Source organism: Agelaius phoeniceus, chromosome 2 (assembly GCF_051311805.1).
Source record: "Agelaius phoeniceus isolate bAgePho1 chromosome 2, bAgePho1.hap1, whole genome shotgun sequence".
Classification (NCBI taxonomy): domain Eukaryota; kingdom Metazoa; phylum Chordata; class Aves; order Passeriformes; family Icteridae; genus Agelaius; species Agelaius phoeniceus.
The window spans coordinates 51,788,253-51,810,673 of record NC_135266.1 but is presented as its reverse complement, the minus strand read 5'-3'; the positions used below and the strand labels follow the sequence as shown (position 1 = coordinate 51,810,673).

Sequence of the window (22,421 nt, the reverse complement as noted above, 5' to 3'; positions counted from 1 at the left end):
GCTGGGCAGGCTCAACCCATCCCAAGCTGTAAATTATGGTGGGTTGTGGTTTTTTAATCTCCAACTAGAAATAAAGGACCTTCAGAGGGAGATGTGTTTCTGGATCAGTCTGTTAGGACTGGGTTCCAGTAAAGAGAGGAACCTTTTAATCCCTGAGTCTGATGTCTTGAAAGAGAGTAGAACTGCTGACATATTTTAAGGAGGTTAAGTAGATGGCATGTTACACTTAACATGTGAGCACACATTAATGATATGAAATACAGCAGGCTGAAAAAAGGAATTTGAAACTTGGTTTGCCAGAACCACAAGCTGGGATTGCACTTGCAAATATACCTTACTTTTCTCTTATGCTTTCCATATGTCCCTTTCCTGGTTGACTAAATGCAGGAGACAAAGTGTACCTTAAAGTACGCTTTAGGATTCATTTTCTTGATTTAATATGTTTGTTAATTATGGCTTGTGGGTATGTGAAGAGGCCACAGTGTACTCTTTATTTTGTTTGCAGTACAAAGCCTGTGGGATATATCCAGAGCATCCCAGCTGACTTACGAGAATGAAGAAGATTTAGACATATAAGCCTGAATTCATCAAAATATTAGCATGATACTTATCTGTAGAGCTTGTTATTAAGGAAGCTGTAAATGTTAAAAACCTTAGTACATTTGTTGAGGTATAAATGCTACATGAATGAATTCTCCAGATCAAAGTCATACTTTACTGTGCTCTAGATATGTACAGAGAAGTAAAAATTTTCACCAGCTTTTTAAAAAGCTGGGCTTTTGAAAGTGCTAGGAAAATCATAAGGCTCTGTGGGATAAACAAGAACATATAGCTTGGTTACTGTTAGATTATCAGCACCTAGCTGTCTGCTGTACCCACTGCCCTCTGCAAAAGTATTTGACAGGGTGTTGCTGATTCCTGTATCACCATGGTTGAATAAACCAGACTTTTAACAGAAACTGAAATCCATGTCAGTGGATCTATTGAAATTGGTGTGCAGGAAGTTCAGGACTTCAGGAATTGATTGACAGTTAGTACAAAAGACTCTGTAGCCAGGCAGGATAGCTACCAGGAGTTAGTAACCTTGTCAACTGCTTTAAGTGAAGCTGTCACAGCACAATTTAGATTTCATTTGTGAGTAGAAAATGGCTGTCAAAAAGATGTGAAGTAAGAGAGATGAATAGCAGCCACCTTCTACCTTTAACCTTCTGTTCTTTAACTCTTGTGTTCAACCAGTTAATGTTATTTTTATCTGTGACAAAAATTCCTCTACTTAAATGCTACATGAAGCTCCTCTCTTCTTAACACATTACTTTTTATTTTGAAGAAGTAATTTTTAAACCTTTTCTTTTTCTGGATAAGGCATTCTAAAGATGTATTGTAGTAAATTGCTATTTTCTGCTTTTTTCAACTACTTTTAGCAGAGGATTAGTGTGAACCTAAAAGTATCAGTTAAGCTTGGTGGTTGTTTATCTTTACTTCAAGTTATGCAGATGCTGGGAGGCTACAGAACTGTTTTGCACATCCTGTCTGTGCATCCATTTGGCTCCCAAAGGCTGGGGAAAGGAGTTGGAAGGGAATACTGTTTCCTGCTTTGCTTGCCTAAGGAGAAGTTGGGCATTTCTAGGCAGTTAAAATTTCTGACTCCTGTTGTTCTTCTATTATTTCTCTAGAGTCTCATAATGATAATCTCAGACTTCTAAAATCCATACCTCTTTAGTGTATTCTCATGGCTTCTGATCTTCACTGACTCCTTCTTCTGCATGCTGTTCTCTCTCAGGTCAGGGCTCCTCCAAGGCTCTCCCTGACTGGCTAACTCGCCCCCTTTTATCCCAGTTATCTTCATTGGTCGCAGCTGCAGCCCAATTAAGGACATCGCAGCTGCAGCCCATCAAGGGCAACTGGGACCTCTGGAGCAAAGCCTCTAAACAGATATTCAAATACAAAACATTTCCTCTACTATAGACTCCAGATCTGTGTGCAGACTAATAATATAGCCCAGTGATATAAGGGTAGAATTTTCCTTGTTGAGAAAGGGTCCTGCTTAGACAACTTGAGCAGGAAATTTTCAGACTTGTTTTTTCTATTTATCAGTTCTAAAGTAAACATGTATATAATGCTTAGACTTTATTTGACACCAGGTCTACTGGACAAACAGGAGGAAGAACTTAAATGCAGATTTTGTATATAGAGATACTATAAATTTGAAACACTGGAATTAAAGCAAATGTGAGATGTTTTTCACTGTTCTTCCACAAAGGGGTGCAATAGTGACATGTTAGAACAAAACCTAAGTAATGTTTAATGCTAATGATGACAACTGAAAAACTGTATTTTGCACATCTTTCTCTTAAAATCATAGTTTTTTGTTTTGAACTTAGTGTAAAAATTCAGATTTTTGTTTTGTCATTCCTGGGATGTTTTTAGAAATGGTATATGTGAAATTTGAAAGTACTTCAGGCTGTTTAATAGTTCAGCTGCCAAGGACCAGTTCAGTTCATTCAGTAAAGTGAACCTCTTCTGTACTCCACTGTAAAAAATTTTCAGCAAATTTTTTAAAAAAGGTTTCTGCAAGTTCTGTTTAACTGATTTTAATTGCCATGTCTTTCAGGTATATCATTTTGCTAACTGCAGCTCAGTTGCTGTTTGTTTAAGAAGGCAGTTAACTGATGCAACTGTTTTCACAGAACTTCAATTAACAGGAGCCAACTTTTTCAACCTCCGTACCCACCCATTTTTACTTTATTCTGGTTGTCCATAAAAAGTGGTGGGCACAGGCTGAGAGTTTTTTAAAAATTGCCTAGAAAGTGGTAATTGTTTACAGCACACCAATATAAATTTCTGATTTTTAAGATGCACAGTTGTTTCTAAAATCCGTTTTAGAGTAAGTTTAGTTTCTGCTGTATTGAATTGGCAACAGGCAGTGTGTGCTTTGACTGCTGGGTTACATGAATGTTTATTGGCTATCAAACCAGCTAAACAGCAACAACAGTTGAACTGCTAAAACCTCAGCCTCATCGGCTGCATTCATTTCCACTTATTACCGTGCAATGATCTTTTCTTGGGAAGGCTGTGTAAATACATTTATCCTTGATACCTGTATCCCATGTAATCTTGGTTTCTACTGGGAAATCTGTTTTAGGGTTATTGTGTTTTGGGAAATAGTTGTGGTGTAATAGCACAAGTCTCCTAGGGTTCTAGGGATATTGCAGTAAAAATAAAAGAACTTACTGGAAAAGAAGGTGTGTTTTTTAAAAAAACCACGATGCTTTAAATGATTATAAATTAGTGATAATCAAGGTTACTTTTTTCTTAAGAAATAACCAATTGAATCATCAGATGTTACAGTTAAAAATACTAATCTTTCAGTCATGTTGCACACTTGCCTTATTATATAAAGCATACTACACCTGTGTTTACATTGCAAATTTCTATGGCTTCTGGGTTTTTAGAATTGTATGCTGTCAATTATATGAAATATACCTGGAACTTTTCTTTGTCTTCTGCTGTTTACAGGTAGCAAAACAGAGATCTGTCTTCCTTTTGCGTGGAAGTGCAATACAGCTTGCTTTTGAATGCTTACTTAAACTGTGCTTTCTTGTCTGTATTTCTTCTTTAATCATATATCAAAGAAAGCATTAGGGATGGAGGGCATGCAATAGCTTTTGCATGAAAGCGGTGCCTACTTTTTAATTCTTTTCACACACACCCCCAAATGCAACATTTTAAGGTATCAAGTTAATCTGGGAATAATAACCTCTGTGTACGTGCGTGTGGGCGTATATCAAGAAAGCTCTTTCTTCTTTGTTTTGTCTCTTTTTGTTTTTTAATACTGGCTTTGTGGTTTTACTACTGTATTTTCTAGTCTTTTTTCTTGATCAGAAGAGAAGTTCTGAAAAGGTTTTATGGATGTGAGACTTGCTTGCTTGAGACAGGCCTATGACTAGTGTGGGGGAAGAGAGAGGAGTATGCGTTACAGACTTTTTTTTTAATCCTGTTAGAAGGTTGGATGTTTTTGGTGTTAATTTAGCAGAGTCAAGTCTTTCAGAGCCTTAGTTTCCTGATGCAATTGAATCCCTATACCATCAAGTTATTGCTGGAGGTGTGTGTGGAGGGGGTGTCATGGTTCTTCCTGGTTATGTGCTGTTCCTGCTCCATGCTTGCTTGCTCTTGCATTTTTCTTGGTGCAAACTCAGCACGCTGAGCTGGCAGAAAACAAAACAAATCAAATCTCTCAATTTCTACCCACCCCATAAAAATTTATATTGTCTTGAGGGAAATTAGCAAGTAAAGTTGGTTACTACTGAATAGGTTTTGGGTTTGTTTGGGGTTTTGCTTGGTTTTGTGTTTTTTTGGGGTTTTTTTTTTGACTGTTAATCAAATAGGCTCTAGGTTTGGCACAAGGAGGTGCATGAGGCCATGTGTGCATTAGAAACTGTATTTTTTTGGTTGATCTGCCTGAGTGTAAGCTGCCTTAATTGTACAGCAATATAACCTTTACTTTATGGCATGCCCTAGAAATATTATTTAGTCATTATTGTCATAAGATGTTGAGCTGATGTGTTTTTAGGTTTGTAGTTTTGCAGTTGCAATTTGCTAGTTTCAACTTTGAATATCTGTCTTGTTCTTCTAGGTCCGGTTCTATGAAGTAGTCCATTCCTTAAGAAGAGAGCTAAGTGATCTACAGATGAAAAAGGAGAGTCTGACAGAAGAACTAAGTGGGTACAGATCCCAACTGAAGTGTCTGACAGAGGTCTGTGCTCCTTAGTTATGTTATCTCAGTTCAGAAACTGTGAATACATACATTGTGAAAATCTCATTCTCCAAATCATTATTTGTGTATAAGATAAAAAGCTTTTATGCTGTGTAAAAATTACTGCAAGGGAAAAAGGAAATAACCTATATGCATCCTTGTATAACAGCTAAGCTGATGCTATGGCCACCCTGCAGGATTTGCTCATGAGACTGTTCAGGGCAGTCTCTTACCAGCTGTGTTGTGCTTTCTGAGGGCAAGATTTCAGGGTGGGGATGCTGGACAGGGGATCTGCCCAGCAGCAGCTGAAGACACTGTGGTGGTTCAGTGTATGGTCTTTGAGATGGGGATGTCTTGGTAGTAGTTTGTATTTTTTAAAGTTCTTTGGAGTTGCATCTTCTCTGTTATGCTTTCCAATTCTTTGTATTTTAATTTTTGTATTTGTTTCTATACTAAAGAAAAAGATAATTCGATTTCATGTAAGATATAAACACCAGAAGTAGAGAAATAAATTATATAAATATTTTAAATTTTTATTTTTAAAGAGCTAAGGAATTGAAATAGTATAAGAAGTATGGTTTTTCTAATGTGTTTATCAATATTTATATTATGCTTGGTATGCATATAGCTAGAGTGATTTGTATTATAACTTAGTTCTGCATGAGTCTGGAGTCGGGACAACAGTTTCAGGGACTCAGAGTATATTTATCCAGGTCATGGCTAGCAGAGACTTAAATGACACTGTCATTTTACTACTTCTCAGAATATGTTTTAGTTACTACCTTTTTTTCCCTGTGAAATTTGCTTATGGAATAATCAGGTGTAAGGGGAAATTCTTTATATAAGTTTATCTTGTGAAATTCATTTACTTTCATTTCTCATTCTGATTGAATTAGAGAAAGTAGTCAATAAAATTTATGCATTTATGTGCTTCAGCATTATTCTGTGTCACCATCTCTGGTCATAATTGAGATTAAACTAATCCTGTTAATTTTTGTCTTGCATAAGCTTTTTCCTTCACTGTACATTTAATGTCCTTTGATTTAATAAAATTGTACAGGAGGATTGCAGCCTTTGAGATTTGACGGACATCTATTACTTCTGCTGAAGCAAATTAACAAGACAGTCGATAACAATAATTAAAGTTGTGCTAGAAACAATTTTCTTGGGACATTGATCTTTCTTTGATATAGACTTGTAACTTTGCTCTTTTTGCACCACATGGTGGCAGTATCCACCTTTCCCACTGAGTTCGAAGTGCGCTGTGCTTTTCTTTTATGGAGAGGCTTGAGAGTCTCTCTTCTGATTCTGGCAGGTTCAAGTTTTACCCGAGAGTCACTGCAACAAAGTACCTCAGAATATAAGGTAAGAGGAGCATCATCAGGGTGTAAGGGTATTTTAGAATTTCTGATGTGCTTGCTGCACAGGAGCTGACATACCTATACATCTCTTGCAGTTTATGAAAAAGTGATTTGGGGTAACTTTTTTGAGGCCTTCACTAAGGTCAAGCTTTTTTGCAAGGAATTTTATCACTAGGAAATAAAGTTCTGTTCAGAGCCTTCCATAAGCTCTTACACTCTTTTACTGGATTTTTTTTTTTTTTTTTTGTTTTCCAGTAGTTCTTGTTTCCCCAGGTACATGAAATATAGTTGCTGAAGTTTCTTGCCTGTTATTTAATAATTTATACTGTGCAAATCCTTCTTCTGGGTTTCCATACAGTATTCTGTAAATTTTAAGTTTTCTCTAATCATTGGAATATTTCTATTTTTTGTGTAATTTATCAACAAAGTCTGTTCTGAGTTTAAAACTTCTTTAGGAAACCAGTAGTACAGAAGTTTGAAATACAGTCATCACTGAAGATAAGACAATTGTTTTTTGGGTTTTTTCTTGAGTGAGAATAACCTATTTCCTACAGTAAGAATTCCTTCTTTTTTTCTACTCTTTCAAGATAAATTAAGACTCTTCTTCATGAGTTTCAACACAGGTTTCTTCCCTTTTTTTGGGACATAGAAAGGAGCAAAAAAATATGCTTAGGCCAGAACTTGGGGGAGGAGGATTATGTTGGCTTTTCTGGTTGTTTGTGCCTGACAGACCAGGTTAGAGCAGGTTTTATACATTCACCCTGAAATTAAGTAATAAGAAATGTGAGATGGTTTGTTCTAGATTCATAGGAAAGATTATCTAGCCAACCAAGAACTGAAAAAGTTTTAAGGAAAATTTGAACTTAAGAGGTGAAGTCAACTTTAGGAGAATTTAAGTGTGAAATGAATTCATCATATAAGACAACCATGCTGACCCTATAACTTCATAAACTTTGCTTGGTGTGCTGCTGCTCTTTGCCCTTAAGGGCTGTTGAATCTGTAACACAGACCCAGTAGGGTAGGGAGCTGTTTCTGACAACAGGTAGCAGAAAATGGCCTGTGAAGACTGATTCCTAGCACTGGAACGTGGTGTGATAAAAGATGTTTGTTATTCTGCTTTCTGTTTGTAAAGCGATCAGTGTAAGTGATTGTGCTGTACAGCTAAATTAGTGGCTCTCTGCACACAATTGGTGCATCTGTGATTTAGATCAGTGCATTTCCTCTGGTTCCAGGTACAGCAGCCACAGCCTAGGGGGAGGCAGTGGAACTGGTGAAAGCCATGTTCTTGTACTGCTGACTGACTTGTTACTAAATGTAGGGTACAGGCTTGTTTTAGTCCTCCTTTCACAGTCCTGCTCAGTACTTCACGTATAAATAATGTTGGCACCACCAGCGTTGGAGGTAAAGATAGAGGAGGAAGTCCAACTATAGTGGTGTATTAGCAGGAGCTTCCCAGAAATAAAACCAGCTTCTGATGTGTGCATTCCCATGCTGAACATCAGTTTACTATTTTCAGAGCTGTTTGTTTCCAAAGTGGTTAGAACCTTCCCTCAAACAGATGTAATTTACTACTAGTGGGTATCTCTTAAGGCTGGGAGAGTGTCTGGGAAGGAAATCTTGCTTTCCTTTGTACCTCCAGAAGATTAAGTACTGCTTTCTTCTTCTGGCTGGGAGTTTCTTGGCAATGTTTTCCTGGAATTTGGTATTGATACAGTTTTATCAGGGCTCCCTTTTCTTCAGTTATTTTTTTATATAAAGTTGCCTTCGGGATTTGCAATAAAATTTATAGCATGAGAGTATCTGAAAGCTGTGGTTATCCTAAAGACAAAGCTGGTTATGTGTAGGACAAAGATCTTTTCTAAGACTTCATCTCTGAATCAGGATTAGTAGCTGTCAGGTTTTGCTAGACATAACTAACAGTTTTCTCTGTGATAATGTTTTCCAGCTGGAGGGAAAACATATCTATAGTCTTCAAAGAATAAACTAAGCTTTTGTACTCAAAGGATCACTTGGCACTAGATGTGTCTGAATATTAGAAAACTGAGCTGTTGTTGCTACTCCAAAAGGACTGGGATCCCTAAGGTTTCTCCTAAAGTTTGCATATCTGTAAATCTGCACTCTAGAACTCTTCCCCAGCCCCCTGACACCACTTCTTTCAAGCAGTGCCTTGATCATTTGGTCTCCACAACTCTCTTGAGGCAGATGAGGTCTTGGTCTTCGGTGAAATGCGTGCCTATTTTTTTTTTTTTTTTTTGCTATTGTTAATATTGTTCAGGAGAACAGCTGCAAGGACAATTCTCTACCAGTAACTGTGAGCTTGAGGCAGCAGTTTAATATTTCCAACACTTAAGGAAGTTTCATATCTGTGAAAGTTTCCTTTCCTACCCAATACCTTTCTACTCTTTCCATACATAGCTATGGCTTGCTTTGACTGCTAGCTGTGGCTCAGAGGTATGAGATGGTTTAGTTATACTGCTCTGTAATGATCTCAAGGATCCTTTTCACCTGAGAATATTTCACTGAAAATTCTAGTAAGCTCCAATCCAGAGAAATAAACTTTTTATTCCTCCAATTTCTTTTGCTCTAGAAGAACTTATTCCAGAGCTATTCTTTTTATATGCTCCTTGCAGAGTATCTCTGCTTTGGAGTAGCTCAACATTTTTGTTTATAATTTTTAGTGGTAAATAGTGACCTGTCTACAATCAGATTACCAATTTTCCATCTACAAGCAGAGTACCAATATCATAGCAAGTTACTAAAGAGATGTTTAATTAATTATGTATAGCTTCTTCATGACATTTGGGCAGTTGCATTCCAATAAATAATGTATTGACCAGTAATTTTTGAATGCAGAGTATGTAAACAATTGAAGCAAAATGTCATCTTTACAAAGAAGCAGCACCTCATCCAAATAACTGGAGGGAATTGTTTTCACATCACAATAGTACAGTAGCTTTACATTTGTCTAGGGCCTTTAGGATATGAATAAAGTGCTGGCTTTTTTAAATGATTCTTCAAAGATGCAGATGTTTGAAAAAAAAGGTTTTTAAAAGCAGGATCACTTTCTTTTACAGGCTTTTCTGTAGATGGTGTAAGGAAGTCTGTGCTGCTTCTGCTTGATTGGCTGATTAATCTATTCCCTGCATTTCTATTTATCTTGTTATCTCCAAAGGCTTTCTGAAACATCTGTTAATCCCTATCATGTATTATGTGTCACTAACTTAGTTCAAAAAGTGTGTCACCTGGATTTCACACTTAAAATTCAGGTAGGTGTTTATTTCAGTGACTGCTGTAAACTGCTGCTCATTGCATACTGAAGATAGCAGTGAAGATTAATATCATTAAACTGAGGTTTGCCATTAGATCTTTAGTTTCTCTATCAGTTTGGGGTTTTAAGTGGTGCAGATCAGGCAAGCTGAGAATCTTCTTGCTTGAAACATCATCAGTGGACAGTGTTTGTAAACCAAATGAAAGCACTTCTTAGCAGACTTATGCCTTGTAGAAACCACCACCACTGGGTTTCTTAGGCAGCTCTGTCAAGAATTTCTTTAGGCAGTGGTTGCCTATCTGTCTCCCACAGGAAAAGTTTGGTATTTCATTTGTTTTAACCATCTCATCAGTCTGAGTTTCTGCTCTCTGCAGAAGCAAAAATTATTAAGAGGCTGAAGAAAAGCCACGAGGTGTTTGGAATATTATGGCCATCACATTTAGTGTAAGGAAGTCCTGCTTGTCCTTTAATTATTTTAAGGTTTGTGGGCTTACTTAATATTATTTATTGGTGTTATTTTCAGTACCTCCTTTCTATCCTTGAAAGAGCTCTGTATCTTGATTCTTCTAAAAGCCCCTTTTTTGCTGCAGCAGGACAAAGCTGTTCATCCAGATGTTCAACCTATCTTTTGAAGATAAATGGAAAGATAAAGCTGTTCCATTGCAGAGATCTTAAAATTAGTGTATATGGACAGCGTTAGAAACTAATTTAATTTCATCACATACAAAGCAAGGCTTCTTCTGCTTAAGCACAGGCAGCTTGGTTGTGTGTCTTTAAGATGGATTGCTATGGAGTGCAGAAGCTTGGGTATGTGCTACCTGGAGATGCACGTACCACATAGAGGGTCTTGTGTGTTAGCTTATTTACAGCCTAGACTGAGTATCAGCTTGCTTTGTCATGTTTCTTCATGTGTTTGAAATAGTACTTTGACACCTTAAGATTAGGTAGATGAAAAGCAGTGTCCTATGCAATATAATTAGTGTTTCTTCAGGAATTATATTAAATCTTAAAAAAACAAACATGACAAACCCCTCTAATTAAGGTAGGTCTTAGTATCACTTTTGCAAAGCAGAATTTAACTCTCCTTCCCTGGAATTACCATACTGTTACACGACATTAACATAACTGTTACATGACATTAATAACTGATTTATTAAATACAATTCAACAGTAAATTTAGGTGTCAAGTATTAGAAGGAGCTGTTTTTGCAGATATTTAGATATTCTGTTAATTGTGGCTTTAAAGCTATGACAACTTTTTCCAGAGGTTAACCAACTTAATTTTATACTTTTGGTAGTTGTCTTCTAGCTCTCAGCTAGATAATACTGTAGGAGCCTCAGTAGCCCACTCAGTGAAGGGTGTGTGAATTGCAGCATGGCAGAATGGCATGGAATATCCACAGAGGAATTGTATTCTAAACTTAATCTTTCAATTTGCACTTAAAAGTTAAGTGGCATTACCATCATTTCCTGTTGCAAGATGAATTATGTTTGCACTGGATAACAAGGTACTTGCACCATTATGGTACATATTTGAAACTTTAGCTAGCTTGTGCACACCTTTTAAAAATATCTGACAGAGACTACCATTATAATAATGCCATCTTTATAAATAATGACATGTAAACTGATTAAAGAGAGTGTTTCATAGTTTTAGTTGGCTTAATGTATATTCATTGATTAGGGTAAACATAAACTATATATACCAGTATGTGTTAGAATGAATAACAATCAAGTCTTTACATGATGTATTTTTAATGGTAGACCATGCAGAATCCTCATAAAAACTTTCTGGATGTTGTGATTTTTGTGATTTGTGGCCTGAAGTGATTTTAGTAATAGTGAAGATAAGTAGGTATGTGAAATATAAAACAAAATATTCTTTTTTATCAACAGAATAGGTAAAATATGGATAGTAGATTAGGGAGCTTTTTTGTAGTGTCTTACAAATATTTAGGTGTGTTTTTTTCAAGAAAGCATTCTGTCAGTGTTTCAGCTGATGATGTCTGTGAAGTTTATCAGTGTCCTTCTGTCAATACTCCTTATATGCTGTTGCCCTAAACTTCCCTTGTCTATTGAAAATTAGCTATACAGTTATCCTCCTATAAATGTGTAAAGCATAGCTTTCAGCAATGTTGAAAAATTATGTACTCATACAGTGTCTTTTACTGCAAAATAAATGTAATTTGCAGTTGCTAAATGCTTGGTTTAGTAATGACATCTTAAGGGTGTGCTCACCTTCAGTTAATAATATTGTGATATCTATTCATAATAACCAGATAGCATGATTGTTAATCAAGCATCCATTATTGACCTTGCTATCAATCACAGTAGTAAAAAACTGAACTCAACGGTTTTCTGGACATGGAAAAAATATAAATGCCCAGGAGTATTCTCAAATTTTTAACAAGCAACTCTTCTTGTAGTCCATCAGCTTTATCTTGTATAAGTGAATGAGCATTATTAGTTTGTTTGTTCTTGTGAATATATTGCTAAGTAGTACAGTATTTAGGACAAGTAAGAAAGATAAGTTTGTGAAAAAAAGTACCTATGTAGTAGAAAACTGAAAAATGCAATCTAGATTGGGCATTAAGGTATAAAATTCCTCTGGAGAGTTGGAGGGAATGAGTGTGATTAGGAAATCTGTCGATCTTCAAAAGGAATACCTAGTATTTTAAAGGATGCATACTCTCTTCCTTTGCTTTTGTTGTTTTGGTTTTCAAAATAATCTGTAAAAGTATGTGAGGACAAAAAAGAAGGGGAAATGGAAATTAATGCTGATGGACCATTAAGTAAACTATTTTATTTTATTTTATTTTTTCTTCCACGAAAGCTTTCCATGATATTCTTCAGCAAACATTGGTTACCAGATACAATAGCTACAATTTGGGAGTAACTGGCTGAAATCTTTCAGATAATGACAGATGTTGCTAAACTTGCTGAACAAACCATCCTATCTCTTTTTTTCAAATTAACTAGCAAGTATCTTCACAAGTCTCTTGACTTGTTTGAAACTGTTGTAAAGATAGTGTGACTTTCATGCTCCTAGTGTGGGTTTGCAGACCACCAGCTGGTTATGGTGGTCTGCAAACCTAAACTAGGAGCACGAAAGTCACACCACCTTTACAACATCATATACCTGGTGGTATAAGATGGTTACTGGTCTTGGAAGTTGTGCTAATGGACAAATGCATTGGAAAAAATAGGTGCATTTAATCAAGTATTTGTAATAAGATAAAAATAAGTTGAATATTGATATAGCTGGTTACTTTGTGATGTGCTAAATTTCCAAATACTCAGACAAATGAAAGCATTACCACCTGAATATTCATAAGAGGTTTTAATGAAATTTAGTTGGTGATTACTCCAAGTAAATATCAGTGCATTTGTGATAATTTCAAAATGTCTCACTTCCTAGAGCTATGAAGACGAGAGGAGGAGTCGGTCAGAGCTTGAGGTCAGATGCCAGCGTTTAACACTGGAACTGGCTGATACCAAGCAATTGATTCAGCAAGGTGATTACAGACAACAGAACTATGATAAAGTAAAATCGTAAGTATCTCTATAGTTCGAGTGTTTAACTAACATACAAATGTTAATAAAGATCAGCCTTGATTGACCAGACTTCTTAGTTTTGTTTTTGACTTAAGCACACATATTTTTTCTTACCTCATACACTAATGGTTCAATTACCTCTTTTAGTATATTGCAGACCTAAAATGAACAACATTCTGAAAACCAGTGCATCAAATTATCTTTCTAAAGGTTATATTTTCAGATTTATTGTGTTTTCAAGAGACCCTAGCAGTCTCATTGCAGCTAAGGAAGTGGGAGCTGTTGATAGCAAGCATCTTGGAACAAGTACTCCTTTTTTATTCATAGTTTAAAAGCAATGATCTAACAAAAGGCCCTATGCTCTACTCTGTGCTGCTTACTGAGTGAGTTAGGAGGGCAGGACCTTGGGAATTAATATTTACAACTTGAGATATCTTTGAAACGATAAAATTTGAAAGGGCTGTTTTGAGAACTCTGGCGGATAATCTTAGGATTACCTTAGTGAATTTGTTTAACTGCAGGAAGTTCCAGTGTCTAGCTTTTTTAAAATACAGATTGTACTGTTATAGCCAATGTTTTGAATATCCATCTTGCGAAAAGCAATTGCAAAATAGTGAAAATAGACTTCTTGTAAATATACTCATAGATGTATACCTCACAGTACAGCTTCCAGACAGCTTTTTCAGTGTGCTTGAAAGTACAAGAAATCTGGTCTTTGGCACATTTGTGGAGAAGTGTATTCAAAAATAGGGATTATGAATAGAAAAGACCCTGTCAGCTCCTTAGTTGCTCATATGGAATGAACTCAGGCATAGTTGCTGACACAAATGACTTTGCTCACTAAGTCATTTGAAGGGGAATCTGTCTTCTGGATTCACAGCATTTTTGGTTCACAGCAGTATGTACAAAAACAACCCTGGAATCTTTCTGGCATCTTGTTGGAAATAGGATGGATTGGTGCTGTGATTTGCTTCCTATATGCAACTGCATCTTAATAAGTGGATTGTAATAACTTTCATGTGAATGGCTCCAGTGTTTAACAGTGTGCATTTAGAATAGCCTTGAGTTGAGAAAAGCATGAATGAACGTGCCAAAACTGTATTTGAGAGAGTAGGTTGTATTCAGCTGGGTAGGCACACATGAAGAGGAGGGGAGAGCTCTGTTGGCATAACTGCATGAGGATATTTGGGAGCGCTGCAGGAGTAAATCACTTCCAGACTTGTTTCTGCTTTTAAAAAACACTATGTCAAATCTAGTTCTGCTGTACTGCAAGTTATCTCAGTTTTAAAGCAATGCTATGCTTAATATAATATTGGTTAGCTTTTTTCTAAACTGCAAGCTCATACTGGCTCATTCATTTCACTGTTCTAACAGGGTGAGAGTGGAGACATAGTGATGCTTCTTAGTGCATGGAGAAAGCTCTTTTGCTCAGGACACCAGCACAATTTTTGCAGCTGTGTCATATATATTTTAAACATGACAACCCACTCTGGTATCAAGGCTGTATGCAGGGGAGAGTACCTACTGAGAACAAGTATACATTACTTTCTGCTCTGTTAAGAAGATGGTAATGAAGTTGTTTCACTTTTTCATTCGACTTCCATGTCTGCAAAAGATTGAAGAGAATGTTATGGGAAATAGCATCAGAAGCTTGATAAAGCTAAAACAATGGGTACTTACAGATCATTGCTAAGAGAAGAAATGTATAGCCCAAAGTTACACTAGAAGAATAGTGTAGAAGAATAATCAGAGGAGAATGAGTACTGTAGAATTTGAGTTTGTGTACTGTAGAATTTTCTTTGTTTCTTAGTATTTAAATAATACTCCGTTGTTTCATGTAAAATGATACTGTTCCAGGTGTTAGTAACTATTAAAGGTTAAGATTATCACCAGTTGTTCTGTGAGTGACTTATTGGAAGAAGTCAGTGTCTTGAACTGGAAGAAGGCTGCGAAATTAAAAAGGCACAGGAATTTTGTTCATTGCACTTTTTGCATCTAATGGTTTAACTTTGCTTTCACAGTGAACGTGATGTATTTGAGCATGAACTATCAGAACTCAGAAGAAACTATGAAATACTGGAGGTGTCATACAAAACACAAACTAAAGAAAGAAATGACTTAGCAAAAGAGGTAAACATAAATTTCTTACCTTAGTAATCATCATCATCTCAGGAATTTGATTCTTTGTCTAATCAAGGTTGTTAGGATCATGGAATAATTTAATTGTAATGGTCGCAAGAGACTTAGCTGCTCCAACCCGCCCATGCACTACAGAGCAAGATTAGGTCAAGTTGCTTAGGGCTTTGTCAAGTTTTTAAAGTCTCCAATGATGAGATTCCACAGCCTTTTGGACAATCTGTTCCAGTGTTTGTTTGCTCTCTTGTGAAAATGCATTTGTAAAAACTAATCAGTTGGTACAGCTTTTTTTCTGTTGCATCTTGTCCTCTAAGTATGTACGGCCAAGACTCTGGCTATTTTTATGTGTTCCACTTGGATAGCTGAAGTGAGCAATAATATTTTCCCCAACCAGATTTCTCTTCTGAAGGCTGAAAAAAGTTCCAAGTATTTGTCTTAACCCCTTGTACATCATATGCTGTAGTTCATGACCATCCTGGTAGAGCTCTTCCGGTCCTGTTTCAGTATGTTAATGTATGTCTTTAGGACATGCATGTCATGGGATATAGCACTCCAAATATAGTCTCACAAGTGTGGAACACTGGATAATAATTTTCTTTAACCCACTGTCTGCATTGTATAGCCTTGTAGCCACTTGGCCTTCTTTGTTGTCAGGGCACATTTCTGTCCCATGTTCAGTTAGTTCAACAGATGTTTGCCTATCCAATCCGTATTTTGCCAGCTTTTCCATAGAGCTGTTACAGGAGGTGGCTGAAAGCCATGCAAAAGTAAATGACATGGACAGTGATCCCCCCCATTCACAGAGCTGACATTTTTGTTCAGGTTTGATAGGTTTGGCCTTGGTAAATTCCTGCTAGTTTTTTTGTCACCTTCTCATTCATATTCATGGATATAGCTTCCAGGGGAATTTGCTTCATAATCCTTGCAGGGACTGAGATTACATTTACCAGCCCAACTGAGTGCCTCTACTTGAAGGAAGATTGTGGTAATCAGAAGCCTTGATTACTTGCTATGATCCTTCAAATGGCTGGTCAGCCTCACAGCAACATAGGCTATCTCCCTCAACACTGGTCGAGTGCTTCCCATTTTTTCCTAGGCATTATATTCATGCCATTTTCCTAGGTATGTGACTTAGAAGGCTGAAGCAAAGACAGGCTGAACTCTGCCAATAAGCTCAGGAACCTGGGAGGCCCCAGGGGAAAATTTACCATTGGAAGATGAATGCTGTGAGTATGCTTGATATGGTTTAACTCCAGCTGGCAACTAAGCCCCACACAGCTGTTTGCCCATCCCAGTGGGATGGGGGAGAGAATCAGAAGAGTAAAAGTCAATAAAACTCATGGGTTGAGATAAAGACCATTTAATAGGCAAAGCAAAAGCTACACACACAAGCAAAGCAAGTCAAGGAATTCATTCCCCACTTCCAGTGGGCAGGCAAGGGTTCAGCCAGGGAAGCAGAGCCCTGCAGGAATAGTGTGGAAGATCTTTGTGTGTTAACACTTTAGCAGCTGAATAAATGAGACAGACTACTCCTGAGAGTATTCAGGGGAGATGTGTTCCTTAGTGTCTCTGTGTAAATAACAGTATTACAGATAGAACAGAGGCTAAAACTGCCACTTTTAAGATAGCACTGCTCTGCCTAATTTTACAGGTAGCTGTAGAGATTGTCAGAAACATTAAGGAAAAACACTGAGTTTCTATTAGAAAGTACCCCTTTGGTGTCAGGCTTTGTTAATCTATTTATTCCTCAGTCTAGCATTGTAAGAAGACACCAAAAGTCAGGTTTGTTCTCAGCGTACAAGAATGGCCAAAAAAGTACTGTCCTGTACATCAAGTTTGTACATACATATGGAGTACTGCAGAACAGCAGCAACAATGGCTTTTTTTCATTAACTTTGTACTGAATTAATCAGAGTGAGCAAAAGTAGCACTGCTTTAAACTAAAATATCACTTCAAACTGTGTATTACTTAAATCTTCTGAAAGGTTTGTGCTGATTTTTGTGTCTGCTGATACAGTATCAAGTCCTGGATTGGAAGAACATCCAATTGGAAGTTTTTACACAGTACTTGTTACAGAGGAGGAGCAACTGCTTGCTTTTCTTTGTGTAGTAGTCTGTGATGTCTGTTCACTGTGGATATACATATAACATATTACTTGGAGAGAGACCATGTTTACTTTTCTTTTCTTAAATCAGGTATAGAACAGGCATTTATACCTCACCCTGAGTGTGGTGCTCAGCAAGTGGGCTGATAGAGAAGAGCATGCCTCTAAGAGCACTGTTTGTGTATAAATTGTCATCTCTTTAACTTCTTGCTCCATGTCTTTTGACTCCAGTATCTTTCCTAAGTAACCTTTAGTCCTTCTATGACTTAGAAAAGGTGAATTCTGTCTAAACCATGTACATTATGTCTTTATAGCTGTAGGAGACATGTTTCTGATAAGTTATTAATTTATCATTCTTTGAACTTGGTATGTGAAATCATCAGGAGGTTAAATGGCAAAATTCTTTAAGAGGATGAAACTGTTTTGTTATCATGATTATGAAGTTGGGCCACCTTGCAACAGTGTCCTTTATGCTCTTTGCCTGTTCTCTAACTGTGTTCACCTTGAATGGATGGAGACCGCTCTCCCTCACACTGCTTCTTGGTGTAGGAAACATGGTTGATCTGATGACAAAGGTGGCTGTTCTCAACATATTCTTGTTCCTACTTTGGCATCAGTTTAGCCTTCTGTAGCAACACCAGCTCTTTGCCCTTGTCCACAACAATTGTGCCTTACATCAGCCCCAGAACAATCAGTTTTACCATTTCTTTGCGGAGCAGTAATCACCCTGGTGCCCTTAAACATTTCACTGCTGTTCCTGAGAATGTCATAGTCAGCATGACAGGTTGGCACCAAGATTCTCCATCAGTGTTTCTGACACAGCACTATGCAGTACTGCTGCTATTCTTCTATTCAGTACTTCAGCACTGTTTAGATACTGATGTAGATGAAAGGACCTCTTTTTTCAGGCACTAACTACTGGAAATAAATAATGTAAACTCATAAAATGGTATTGTTATTAAAGTCTTTTTTCAACTTAAAGCTTCATCAACTTGTTAAAATCAAGTGTAAATAGAGTCTTTTGGTTCAGATGATTTCACAGAAGAGAGTTAAAATTAAATTGCAAATATGTGTACATAGGTTAAATACTTATCTTGAAATTTGTGTTAAAGTGTTCTTTTTAATACCTTTTATAGCTGGCAACCATACAACAATCCCTCAGCTTGTTGCAAAAAGATAAAGATTATCTGAATCGCCAGAACATGGAGCTTAGTGTTCGCTGTGCACATGAAGAAGATCGTCTTGAAAGACTACAGATTCAGCTAGAGGATGCAAAAAAAGCTAGGGAAGAAATGTATGAAAAATATGTTGCATCCAGGCAAGTTATTGTCTGCTCACTTCTATCAGTAGACAGATTCTTTAACTGTTTTCTCTTGTTTCTTGCACAAATCCCATTTAATTGATTATATTTTTCAGAAAGCTAACTCATATTTTTTTAACTAGAAGCAGGACACTTTTCTTGGGTCAAATTATGTATCACAAACATTTTTTAAACCTTTATAAGACCATAGCAGTGGAAGTAAACTTTCAGCATAAACTTGGGCGTTTATGACAATTATTCTTGTAGGTTTGCTCAGTTAATTATAAAACAAACTTCTTGTTTTCAATATATATCCATAAATCTTGTGTCGTCTATAACTAAGAGGAAGTGTGCTAATATGATTCTCCTGATAGACAACTAAAACAAAAATTGTTACCTAAATGAAAATAGAAGGGCATTCTTGAAATGATGAGTTATGGAGCTCCAGCCTGTATCAGAAGAGTTTTAAATATTATTTTTCCTTTCAATGCAGTCACTCAGAGTTTTTTAAATTTGTTTTGTTTGTTTATATGTCAGAACTATGTATTTCATTTATATTCACCCAGAACTTCTGTATTTTAAATAAAAAATTTAGTCTTACTTTTGAAGTCTTACTTTAAGAAATCACTCTTTATAGGTTTTTTTATGATAAACCTCTTTATTGTGTAAAAGGTCTTCATAGAGTGTTTGCTATAGTGTGGCACAGTTGAAGAATGAGAAGAAATAAGTTTACTGTTGTCTTGAAGGGTCAACTGAAATACAATGTTTCAATAAAAAGAAAACCTGGGAAGTTTACTTTTACAAAAGGAAAATGAAATAAAATAAAAGGAAAACCTGACAGCAAGCATTCTCCATTTTAATAATTTGGGGCGTCTAGTTAATGTGAGGGAGTTTTTGACCAGCTCAAGTACTCGTTTCTAGGAATTATGGGCTAACACATGATTTGAAATTAAATTAAGTCTAAAACCTTTTACAGTTGCAAATGCACATATCTTCATAATAGGCTTTTGTTTCCAAACCTGTGATTTTTGTCAGTTGCTTAATTATTGATTAATTATTCTTGAACATTAACTAGATGCTATAAAATTCTGACATTCCTTAACTGTTCAGCGCTTACAACATAACCCTGTTTTTGTCAGAGAGATTCTTTATGAGATTCCTTACAATCTGTCATGAGCTTCCAAAGTCACAAAAAAAGTCAATGTTTCTCTGAAATGAAATTCTTTTATCCTGATATCTTCTGATACTTGTTGCTTAAAAACTTTGTGTTTTAAATAATTCATATGTTACATTGACAGGATAAATTCCCAGATATTGGGGGCTTTTGACTTCACAAATGTCCACTCCATTTAATTTTCAATTGAACTTGTGATGTTTTTTTCCCCTAATATGAGGTGCAGATAGTACACAAAGAAGTCTTGTAGGGGCATGGCATCATTGCAAGTCAATAAGTTAATCAATCCTTATCCAGGAATGAAGAAGAAAGTAAGGACTTAAATGGTTACTTAATATAAGCACTTGTTTAGAGGCTGACAAAGAAGTTCTGGAAGAATGTTAATGATATGTGATTAATCAATATTAAATAACTTTAAAAATTTAAATCTGTGTGCAAAAGACTTCTGTTTATTCACAGTTAAATATTATTTATTCCTGGTTGATTTTCATTTAATTTATATAGCAACATAGGCTGATAAGTATTTCAAGTCATTGAGAGGTAAATGAATAAAGATTGAAATAAAATGTAAAATCAAGAAGAACTCTGCTCTTGTAAAGCTGTACCTCAAGTTTTGATATTTTGACTAGTGCAATATGTTTGTTTATTTACAGAGACCACTATAAAGCAGAATATGAAAAGAGACTACATGAAGAGTTGGAACAAATAAGGTTGAAAACAAATCAAGAAATTGATCAACTTAGAAGCACCTCAAAAGAGATGTATGAACGTGAAAACAGGTAGGTAAGGTGTAGGCAATAACCTAATTGAGGAAGAAATGACCAAGCACTGTTTTGTGCTTAGATATAGTCCTAGCTGACTAACTCTTTGAGAGGTACTAAAAATGTAAAAACTAAAATGAAATTATACTTGTACAGTAAGTTTATGTTGTTATATTTATTATTAAATGATGGACAGCCAACATTATCACTTGAAAAGGAATATTAGAATTCATGTTCTACATTAAATCTGGTGGTTTGAGGTTTGTTCAGAGGTATAGTATTAGTTAATTGACACGGGATGACAGTTTACATGTCATGCTCTAGGGGCAATCTTGAAACTCGGCTGGGAATCCAGAAGAGAAAATGTTGATGTGGAAAATAAGGCAGGAAAAACCCAAAAGAGATAAGACTTAAGCCTGTATGAAGTAAATCTAATTGAGTTTGTTAAGAGCATCATGATTCAAAAAAAACATTGATTTCCTGTAAATTATTGTAAAATTCTCTTTTGAGGAAGATTCTAGTCCTACAAAGACCTGCATGATGAGTTTGTATGTGTACCATCTAGTTGAATACCATGGAATTATGTGCACATGCCTAAGCCTTTTAGGGACTTAAAGATTTGGACCTTTGGCACCAAATTTCTTTTTCAGCTTGTTTTTTGTCCATTTGATTGCTTTAAAATAGGAGGAGTGCTTAATAACTTTACTGTAGATGTCCTGAAAGTGTCGTGTGCAGAAGGAAATGACAATAGTAAAAAGATATTTGTAGCATTAACATCTGTTCCTCTAATAGGTACTTTTGTTACTGCTGGGAAGAGTGGAAAAAGAACATGGCTTCTGCTGTATTTCAGTCAACAGAAAGTTCTAATTAAAAAACAATTACATCATTGTGTAGTTTTGCTAGTGTGAGTAAAATACACATATACATCCACACCACTTCCTGTATGCAAATCTATTTTGAATTACAAAGTATGAATTTAAGCATGCATTACTTTGGAGATTTGACAAGTGTCTGTATATCATTGAGAAAGCTACTGAAAGATATTTCATTTGTATCTGGAACTGCTTTACAGAAGTTTTTTTCCTCATTTTGAAATAATTACTTCTGAAATGCAAATCCCTTAGATTTGCCTACATGTTTAGCAAAAAAAAAAAAAAATTAAAAGAAAGCTTTCTAGCATATGTTCTTTCTAGAAAATACTAAAAAATCCACCATAAGGCAGTCTGCCTCAATGGTAAGACAAATTGAACCTCAAATTGTGAGCAAAACAATTTGCAGTGAATTTGTGTAATGTGATGAGATGCTGTTTGTGGCTGAAAATGAAGTTAAGATGCTGGTTTCATCCTCCTGCTCAAAGCATGGAATGGTATTACAGCTAAGCTAATCCAATATTCAGTTGCTCATATTGTTTGCCAAGCCTGATGTGCCTGATAGTTCCTTTGAATTTGTTGGCACGTATTTTACACTAGAATGAATCAGTTCAAGAAACTAAAATGGGAGGGGGCCACTAATCACTAGGTGATGCATTCATGCCTAATTTTTTTGGCATCAGTTTCACTTGTATGGCTGTTGTAAGCATGGGCTGTGTTTGCATTAGCAAGCATGAGTGAATTCACAGGGCATGTGAATGTCTGCAAGAGGTTTGACACTGGATTACCTGTAGTCTATTCCCATAGCTCAAACACAATTTAGTAGTTGAGCATGTGAGATGCTTTCCCTAAGCACATTTTCTGATGTGGTCAAATATGACTGGAATACAGTTTGTGCATTCTAGACCAGTTTAGGGATGTGATAGTTATTGCATTTATATGCAATAAATGATGGTTGTGAAGATGTTTGTGTGAAAACCTAATAAAGATACCCATGAGGTGCTGCCTCCCATGTCTTCATCTCACCTTTTTCCCCCCATGCCCATTCTTGATCCTCTAGATAGTATTTATGTCCCATTTACTTTCATTGTGTTATAGGCTGGCTAAATGCCTTGTAAGGCCCCAGTGCAGCCATTTGA

General features: G+C 36.2%; 1 protein-coding gene across 2 annotated transcripts in view; it reads left to right on the top strand.

Moving 5' to 3' along the window:
* PIBF1 (progesterone immunomodulatory binding factor 1) overlaps positions 1–22,421 on the top strand; it is a 106,296-nt gene that overhangs the window by 5,348 nt on the left and 78,527 nt on the right. For both annotated transcript variants that reach the window (XM_077173616.1, XM_054655026.2), the window contains exons 5-9: positions 4,634–4,753; positions 12,801–12,934; positions 14,959–15,067; positions 18,315–18,496; positions 20,306–20,431. In XM_077173616.1, the coding sequence (XP_077029731.1) occupies positions 4,634–4,753; positions 12,801–12,934; positions 14,959–15,067; positions 18,315–18,496; positions 20,306–20,431 (671 nt within the window). The remainder of the gene's footprint in view (positions 1–4,633; positions 4,754–12,800; positions 12,935–14,958; positions 15,068–18,314; positions 18,497–20,305; positions 20,432–22,421) is intronic.